This window comes from Labrus mixtus, chromosome 11 (assembly GCF_963584025.1).
Source record: "Labrus mixtus chromosome 11, fLabMix1.1, whole genome shotgun sequence".
Taxonomy (NCBI): Eukaryota; Metazoa; Chordata; class Actinopteri; order Labriformes; family Labridae; genus Labrus; species Labrus mixtus.
In genome coordinates this window covers 22,045,745-22,055,822 of record NC_083622.1, presented here as the reverse complement: position 1 = coordinate 22,055,822, position 10,078 = coordinate 22,045,745, and the positions used below count along the sequence as shown (strand labels likewise).

The 10,078-nt window shown below is 42.2% G+C and overlaps 1 protein-coding gene across 1 annotated transcript; it reads left to right on the top strand.

The window, feature by feature from the left end:
- Positions 1-4,488: 4,488 nt before the first annotated feature.
- tent5ba (terminal nucleotidyltransferase 5ba) lies at positions 4,489-9,055 on the top strand. The gene is made up of 2 exons (XM_061050902.1): positions 4,489-4,911; positions 7,493-9,055. The coding sequence occupies exons 1-2, from the start codon at positions 4,756-4,758 to the stop codon at positions 8,519-8,521; spliced, it is 1,185 nt and encodes a 394-aa protein (XP_060906885.1). The 5' UTR covers positions 4,489-4,755; the 3' UTR covers positions 8,522-9,055.
- The last annotated feature ends 1,023 nt before the right edge of the window (positions 9,056-10,078 follow it).

The following is a 10,078-nucleotide window of genomic DNA, read 5'->3' as shown; positions in this document are numbered from 1 at the left end:
TATCTGCACATGGTCGACAGCTGTTATTTTGTGTCTATGTCCCTGTGGTGCGTGTTAGGGGTGTTTGATCAGGGGAGAATATGACCAGTTTGGGAGTCATTCATCTACCGTCACCAAAGCTGGGAAGTGTAGCATTGACGGGGAAAATAAAGTTCACTAGGGACCCTAAATGTCATGTCGGGGAGGAGGTCGATTGCACAACATGATTTAAGCTCCAGTTAAGGAAGCTGTCCAAGTTAGGATGTCTCAGACGGAGAGGGAAGAGGGTGTTTTATTACGAGGGCCATACATTCCTCTGTTACATGAGGTCTTCTATAAGCAGCAATACGTTCCAACTGAACTTGTTGAGATGAACATGTGCTGAACTGAGAGTGGAAGGAAAAGAAAAATACTAAATCTGGAGAAAATGTGTGGATGAGTCCCTCGGTTCTGCATCAAATATGCTTGGGAATTACAGGGAGGAAGAGATTTAAAATCATTTGAAGGCCTTATCTGTCCTTGTCGTATTCCCTTGAATAGATCCTTTTTTTCAAACAACTTTCAGAATTGCTCTTACATTTATTGTCTTCTTAAAGTATTTTTCATTCCATATACCATGAGTCAAAGATGTTTTTGTTCTGTTGAGAGAGTAAAGTGATCCGACTTGCATAACAGCTAACACTATATTTGACCGTTGAGCTTCAGAGCGCTTCAACTATGCAACAACCTCTCTTATCCAAAGATACTGCTGAGACTGTGGCATAACTACGAAGCCTGTGGAAGACGGTTGAATGAAAGCTCTTACAAAAAAACCCACAATGTTTGTGGAATTAATAAAAAGATTAGAAAAAATAACGCATCCTTTGACAGTAAACCATCTAAGAAATGAGTAAAGAGGTCAAGATGTTTACTTAGGCCTCGTAAAAGTACAATAAAGCTTTAAGAAAAATACATGATCCCAAGTAACACTACCAAAATCTGGTTTAGTGATGGGTTTTTTACAACAGGAACAACAGACAGCTGTAAGAGTGTGTGCAGATGTAAGAGCTAGTGTGTAATGCCACTTGAATCTATAGTGTGTTTTGGCGTGTTTGTTTTTCTTCAGCAGCAGCACACTGCGCCGCTCTTTAAAACTCTACTGTAATCAATCAAGCGGGCAGCCGAGGGAGTCTGACGTCAGAGGCACGGCTGCTTGCGTAACCTGGTTCCTCTGTCCCACAGCAGATATGTCATCTGGAGCAATCGTTGAAAGTAAATTTACCTCTCTTATCACACATATCACTCTGACACAGCTATACTGACTTGTCAGCTTAACCTGGTTGAACTACAGACAGGTTATCTAAAGTCAAGGAAGAGTCCTCCTGGCACAATCAAAACGTTTTATTCATTCATTAAATTAAGATTTGAAATGAAAGGTGCTGTATAGCTTTTGCTGTATAAGCAGCAGCTGCATCACCGCTTTAGATGTTCTGACACACACTCTAAGAATAGCGAACACTCGTTCTTCTAACATGTCTGAGAGTGCTTCAGTGACAGATGAGGGAAGTCTTCTTAGAGGGGAAATAATTCACTTAAATTGAAGAAGCCCTACGGCCACACCAGTGATGACTTCTCAGCTTATCTTGTGTGACAGGTGCAGTGTTATCTGTCTTCACACAATTGATCACTCTGACACTTTGCTGCTTGTTGTTTGGAAACATCGATTTTCAGCTGCGCTTTTACAACTTGCCATGACGTCCACTCGTGTCCCTGCACTGGAGAAAATCCCCGTCTTGTTCCTCTTCCTCGCTGCCACTGATGCATAGATGTTTGACAAAAAACAAACATGATGGTTTTTAATTATCTTTGAGCATGAATACAGTAAGAAAAAAAGATGTGCTTCTTTGATATAATGAATCCAAGAACACCATATGTTTGATTATGGTTAGGGCTGGAACCTATTCATGTCTTCTGCATCATTTGTTTAAGGTGTGTTTAAATAGTGATTATCTCACCGCGCCTGTTAGACTCACAGTCTCAGCTGTCCTGGCTCAGGCAGGATGTCACCTTAATAAACAGAGGATCCATTATACGTGATGCAAGTGTTGTACACAGCAATTCCATTTTCAGTCTAAATTGTCTTATTTGTTTCTTGACATCCCACACTCTGACCTGAAGCTGTGAGGGAACCTGAGAATGTCAAGTGGTGAATGACATTTATTGGCCATCGCTGTTCTCTCTCCCTTTTTCCCCCGAGTGTTTCACATTCAGGTAAAAGCTGGCTCTGCTCCCATGATGCCCAGCTGCCACATGGCGGGTTATTTATAGTCGTATGACGCAGATGTCTCACATCGGCACCTGGCAGGACCCTCAGATGGAGACACCGCTGCCTTCCTGCCCGACAACTGCTGTTGCCAGAGAAACAGGATTATGTTTGACATCACAGGATTTGATGTGTTCTTTCACAGCAAAGCAAATCCATGGTACACCCCCGCAACAGAATCCTGGAGGCTAGTTAAAGTGTCATCTTCAAGCTGCGGGTTGTACACAACACAGGGGGAAGTGTGTGAACTAAACATAAACATGCTGTTTAAGGAGGACATGATGGGTGTAGCTAAGTGCTTAGAAGCATGTTTTTGTCTATTTTTCTTTATTACTGCATCACTAAAAACAAACACAGGTCGACCAAGAAATGAACTTTAATCTCTTGTAAACATTTTACGAGCAGTATGAGCGGTTAGTTATTTTATAAAGGATGACATATTTGGGCCATTATAAAAGAGGAAATGACTGACGCTCTCACCTGTATTGTTGTAACTGTTAAATTACACAGTGATCTTCAGGCCTTCTCAACACTGAGAGAGTAATGTCTGCTATTTTGAGTAACGTCTGGCATCGTGTCAGGTCCTTCATTAGGGGATATATAGTGCATTGAAACACACAATAGACAGCATATTGGTCAGGAGGAGATATAAAGACAGTAATGATGTGACCATAGTTGTGAAAACAGGAACTTTAACTCACTCCCAATGTCTTCAAGTACTATGATGCTGGAAAGAAAGTATATATATTTAGTACAGGTAGACCAAGTGTATTTTCTCGCATTACCGACAGAATTATGCTTTAAAAAGTTGTACATTTAGAGGGAAAAATGCAATTAAAGCCTGCAGAGGCAAAAAGCAACCTGCATGTTTGCTTGTTAGGTAGACAGCTCTCTGGTGAGACAGACTTATCTAAAGAGAAATAATATCAATGACCCAGAATCTTAATAATGAACTATTTTATACAATATAAATAAGGCAGAAGCTAAACTTAAAGAAGAAAAAAAGTAACATCAGATGAACCTGTGCTGTTCTTCTTGACTCTGCTAATCTGCTCACAGTGCCACAGGAGACACTTTTGTCCACTGAGCAGTCAATCATGGCATTTTTCAACTTTTCATAACATCAAATAACTCATTTAAAAGAAACTTCTTGGGGAAAAGAGGACTTGAACACGAATAAGAATTATAACATCACGAAAGAAACTGGTTTGAGAAAAATGTCTAACCTGTATTTTAATTTCCCCCTGTGTTCCATCTGTTTACATGGAGCATGCAGGGTTTATGACCTATAGGCTACTGCAGCCAGACAGAAGGAGGAGCGCTAAAATGTTTGTACAGTATTCTCAATTTTTCTCCTTATTCATGTTCTGTTAGTCTCACAATGTTGGTCTATAAATTGTGGAACCATGTGCTATGTGACTGCGATGTGTCCATGTGGAGTTTTTGGGGATCATTTTGGTTGCATAATGTAAATTGTAAGTTCTTCTGAATTTCTTTCCCGTGAAGCCTGTAACTTCTGCCTTCTGATTTGGAAAGCAGCACCCATTCTTTGTTTCTTCAGGTTTGTATGAACATGAAGCCTAAATGACTGTGTGCAGGGCGTAGCAGGAAAAAACATCCTGCATACTCTTCAAACATTCCCCGGGTAAATAAAGAAATGCATCATAGGAAGTAAAGTAGTCAGTGGCGATTCTAGAGTCTGTCAGGCAAAAATCAATTGGGGGGCCCTCCAACCAGTGTTCAGCAGGGCAATTATAGTGAGTGCTGTGAGATGGGAGGTTTCCTACCGTCATTGCAAAATTTGCACATTTTCGGCCTCTGCTTTAGGGCGCTCTAATGGTCTGGGGCCCCAAGCCTGTTGCCTGTTGACAAGCAGCCCCCACATTGTGTTTGCACAGATTTATCAAGATTTCTGCAATAAATCATTGAAATAAACATCACAAACAATTCGCAACTATTTGAATAATAAATGCTGATTTCTGAAATTGCTGTAGCTGAGGTTCTTCAGATAATAAGAGCAGGGGCGCAGTATGCCAGTCTGAGGGAAAGCCCTGTCAGCAGCATGCAGGGAGCATAGAGAGGGGAGGAGGCTTTAAATACGTCACATAAAGGGTGTTCCCTTCAGACAGGGCGTCCATAATCAATGACCAAACACAGCAGCCAATTGCAGCTCGCAATGCTAATGAGGAGGATTTAAACCCTCTGGTGAATCGCTTCTTTGCAGACTGACCGGATTTCAGCGGAGCACACAGGAGGAAACGTCTGATCCCACTATCACCACTACAAGTCTGATCCCTCTAACTTTTCTCAACTCCTAACCCCAACAGCTCTAACCCGACCTGACATCCTCTGGAATACCTCAAACTTGTGCTGAAAAAGGAAAGAGAACACAGAGCTCAGTCGAAAGGGAAGCGCTGATTCACATTCTCTTCATTCTGTTTATTCGGGGAGGGGGGCAGAAAGTTAACTTCGATATGTCTTGCGGTGATACCTCGGATCAGAGTCGGAGGTTCTGTGTGTTGTCTTGGGATCAGGTGCAGCGCTTGGACTCGATCCTGGGGGAGGCTGTCCCAATCCACGGCCGAGGAAACTTCCCCACTCTGTCCGTGCAACCGCGCCAGATTGTCCAGGTACTAACCATCACATGTTACCTCTATTTATCTGAGACAGGTTAAAGCTTAAGAACGGGGATCCTTTGGCCAACCTATATTTATTGCCTATTCATACATTTTTTTTTTAAACCTGTGGGTTTAATAGTCACTCATATTCCTTCACTTTGATATCACCTATACGGACTGAAAACAATTATTTTACTGCTGTGATGCTCTTCAGAACCTCTGGTGGTCTCCAAATCCAATGCAGTTTGAGAGCCACTGACCAATGTAGAATAAAACCCATTCTTCTCTTTCAAGCCTAACTTTCTTACTTAATTATAATGCATCATAAGATCATCAATTTGTTTAAGCCTTCCTCCTCTTTCTCAGTTCAGCTTCAATATTGTCTGCGTAGGCCTGCTTTATTCCCTTAAACCACAAATATCTTTATCAAAACTACGACTCTCCCTGTGCCTTTTCCCCCTTTGTGATACTAAAGTCAAGGGTTTAATCTTTTAATAGGAGAGAGCAGAGGGTTTTGTGAAAAAGTACTCCTCAGTCATATTTGTGTGTCCCTGATTGTCAGGGACAGCCTGGAGAACACCTATCGAGGAAAAATGTTATTTAAAGTTTGTGAGAGACTCATGCCAAAGTCCCTCCACATTTTTAACCTTTGGAGCACTGCGACTATAGATCACTTGTCCTGTGGGATATTTTAGAAAGAGCATGGTAAGCACTGTGACAGAATTGAACATTTAAACAAATACCTAATTCCTGTTCATAGTCCAAGTTGTGTAATCTGTGTGTGTTATTCCTTTTCATTTCCACAATGACATATTCAGGATGATCTCAGCTGGCCTGTGAATCTGGGAGCTTTCATGCTTGCGGCTGTGGAAAGATGAATGCGCCATTGAGTGTGCAGGAAGTTTAAATGCAGGTTTGAGCTCAAATGTGGGGACTCCGTTTCCCCTGGATTTGCGGAAACCCAAGTAGTAGCATTTTATCCTAAATATGCTTCCTTTGCTCAACATTGACTCAAAGTTGATCTCCTGTCAAGACACGAGCGATAGCTAATGGTGTACGTTTGATTCGTCTTCCCCTGTTCTGCATCATCAGAGTGTGATGATGAGTGTGAACCTTTGTCCTGCTGCACTGTCATGAGTCCACAGAGTGACATATATGTGACATGAGATCTAAGATAACACCCCCCTCTGTTCTTTTCAGTGCAGTTAACTCAGGTAACAGCTCATTTTCACTTTTCATTGTTACTTTTATAGAAGCAAGACTTCATTAGAAAGGAGTCGTATTTCTAACTAGATTGGTTTGTTTTTTTAGGGGCTTATACTGAAGTATGAATGGCCGCTTACCTGTAGTCAGAGTGCAGGGTGTGGAGAGGTGTTAAGTGTTGGCCTGACATTCAATTTGGCTCTGAAGCACACAGAATCCGCAGTAATTGGATTTTGATCCCAATCAGCACCACTTTATCGCTGATTACTGCCAAGTTATTCCACCGCTTCTGTGCAACTTGCCTCCAAATGTTCATTTGCCTGTAGCCTGACCCAGTGTGTATAAATAGAGGCAGCTTGTTATCTGATCACCATGGGAGAGAGTTAACAGACTCTAATCTGACGGGTCAGTGCCGGTAGGGATTGTATTCAAATGTGTGACAACTTCTCACTCTCAACGTTCTTCTGTTAGATCTCTACACAATTTTTATACGTTCATATCTGACATGTCAGGCTTTGCTTTCGTTACAGTCTGATTCATGCATCAGCGCCAGTATCAAGCCAGTACACTGAATTAACAATGCAGACTTCTCAAACTCAGCAGATAATAGGACGCCGTGGTTATTTGTTGAAGTCGTTTTAACTGAACAGTTTGGTGTGTTCCAAATGTTTTTAGAAGAGTATGCTTTATGGTACAACCTTTTGTCTTTTCCCTTCAGACAGTAAAGCTGAATCCGTGTGTTTGATGTCTAATGTCAGGACTCAAGACATGTTTCCTTCTTTGTGACCGCTCACTGTACAGTCAGCACACCCTGTCCAGCTGTAGATCACCCTCTGCCAATATGTCCGCACTGAGGCGAGACCTCAACTTTTAAACATCTTCCAGGTCACTGGTACAAAGGAAAGGAAATACTGCTGACCCCTTGTGACCCCAGCCTTGTGTTATTTAGCTTGAAGCAAGTTTTTTTTTTTTTTTTTTTTTTGTTATTGGACACTCCTAGTCCTATACTGTGGTGTTCATTCTTTCATAGCTGCAGTTCAGGGTCATGGATCTTGTCTCTCTAATGAGATGCTCCTTCAAAGATAAAGACAGACCTGGAGGAGCACAGACTCCCAGGCTTTGCTGCTCTTTGTTTAGGCTCTTTAGGTTTCATTCACACTGATGCTGATGATGATGAAAAGGACTTTTGTGAGGAGGAGTATCGATTGTGCCTTCACTTGAACTATTGATTTCCACTAGGACCATGTGGTTTAACTTGAGCCTTTTTAGATGTTTCTTTAACAATTTTATGCATCTTTAAGGTCATTTTTATTAACAAAGAGTACCTGCACTCTATGAACTCATGTTAGTCATTAGTAACATGCATTGTTTTTGTCTTGTACCTGTCCAGGTGGTACGGGCGAGGCTGGAGGAGCGGGGAGTGTGTGTAAGGGACGTGAGGCTGAACGGCTCTGCTGCGAGCCATGTCCTCCATCAGGACACAGGACTGGGCTATAAGGACCTGGACCTTATCTTCGGCGTGTCGCTGAAAGACGATCAGGCCTTCCGTCTGGTGAAAGACGTGGTGTTGGACTGCCTGTTTGACTTCCTGCCAGCCGGGGTCTCCAAGGAGCGAATCAGCTCACTGACTCTCAAAGAGGCCTATGTACAGAAACTGGTCAAAGTCTGTAATGACACGGACCGCTGGAGCCTCATCTCGCTGTCCAACAACACTGGCAAGAATGTGGAGCTTAAATTTGTGGACTCATTACGGCGGCAGTTTGAATTCAGCGTGGACTCGTTCCAGATCTGCCTCGACTCTCTGCTGTTGTTTGACCGCTGCTCTGAGACGCCCATGTCTGAGAGCTTTCATCCCACAGTGATCGGGGAGAGCGTGTACGGGGACTTCATGGAGGCTATGGAGCACCTGTGTCAAAGGACTATAGCCACACGCAGTCCAGAGGAAATCAGAGGGGGTGGCTTATTGAAGTACTGCCACCTGCTGGTGCGGGGGTTCAGACCGTCCTCTGAGGCGGACATGAAGCAGATGCAGCGATACATGTGCTCGCGCTTCTTCATTGACTTCTCTGACATAGGAGAGCAGCAGAGGAAGCTGGAAGCTTACCTGCAGAACCACTTTGCAGGGATGGAACACAAACGGTACGAGTGCCTGATGACTCTGCATCACGTGGTGAATGAGAGCACCGTGTGTCTGATGGGCCATGAGCGCAGACAGACGCTCAGCCTCATCTCCATGCTAGCGCTGAGGGTGCTGGCTGAGCAGAATGCCATCCCCACAGTAACAAATGTCACGTGTTACTACCAGCCAGCTCCGTACGTGCAGGACATCAACTTCAGTAATTATTATATAGCACACGTGCAGCCGCCACAGCTCTCTCCGTGCAGTAATTCATATCAGACTTGGCTGCCTTGTAGCTGAACCAGCTATGAAAGCTGGATGTGTTTCCACACTCTTTATCGTGAAAAGGAGTTGGACTGAAAAAACCCCCAAAAAAACCCATGTTGCCAAATGTGACTTGACTTAAACAATCCTGTACTGCTGTACTGATTGAGCCGACATGTACCTTTTTCTCACTTGTTTTGTCTTGCAAAAAAACATCTGTAAGATTGCTGGTCATTTCTGAGATGTAGCGATAATATCTTGTTTAAGTGTTAAAAAAATTATTCTTCAAGCTTTACATATGTCAAAATACATTTTTGAGAAAAAAAAAAACATTGAAGCTGGTGTTATTTTCATACTCTGGCTTTCTATATTTTTTAAATTACATACCGGACCAAAGATGTATTTGTGTTCAGAAAGGGAATGTTGTTATGATTCCAAGTGCCTAAAATGAACCATGAAATGTTTTGAATCTGTAAAGTAAGGGGCACTCAGTGTTTTCTTCATGACTCCGTCTCTTTTTTCAGGAACAGAGGTATTCATTTTTTGTGAGATTAAAAAAAAGTAAAACTACAGTTTCTTTGTATCGTGGTTTTTTATTTCATCTTTGGCCCTAAAATGGTTTTGGACATTTTAATCTGAGTTTCTAAGGGCTGCAGTTATTTTAAACAGGTCTTTTTCTGCTACAACATTGACACAATCTAGTTGTATACCCTTACATGAGCACCTTAACTTCAGGTCTCCATTAAACCTTTGTCCAGTCTTGGACTCGATGGATGGGGGGCTGTTTGCTCTATGCTCGATAATCTGATGACAACTAGGCCACTCATGTCCAGTAAAAGGCCTGATGAAATGCATATACTGTCGTCTGGAGTGAGTACTGTTAAACTGGGGCAGAGGATCCATTACAATCTGAGGACATGAACCATAAGGAGGCTTTTCTCAAGCACAATGGCCTCTCTCTCCTCACTGATACTAAAACTCTCAAACAAAGGCTGGCCTGTTCTCCCCCCATGTTACTACTGGAAACACAGCACCGCTTACTTGACTGATACCATATCCATGCCATTTTGTCTGCATCAAAATATAAAAAAAATTACTGGCAGAGCTGTTTGAAACCTTGAAGACACAGCTAATAAAGAGTATAAGCAGACAAACCAATGTTTACGTCAACTGTGAAAAATTAGAAAAAATTACAATTAATTTTGCATTATTTGAGTCATATTGAGGGAACTCCCAGACAGTATTAAAACTGTGGTATTATTAAAGGATTTCCATCCACAGCCTTATCATTGTATAAATCTGTCAAATTCAGGGTTACTGAAGGGATTCAAAGTGTCATTTCACATGGAACACTCGCAGAACTAGAGCCAAAAGACAATTAATGTTTGAAATTAAAACCATTCCCTTGGTGTCATATTCTCTTTGCACAAATGGCCGTATTAACCTCCTTATCTTCTGCCCTCTAAGCAAAGTGTATGTACCAAGTCGCCCTCAAATTACCATTAAGACCAGTGCAGCAAGTAGTCCCATGATGGAATATTTGTAGTAATTTCATTTAACTCAATGCCATGGTGAATGTGCATGATTTTAAAC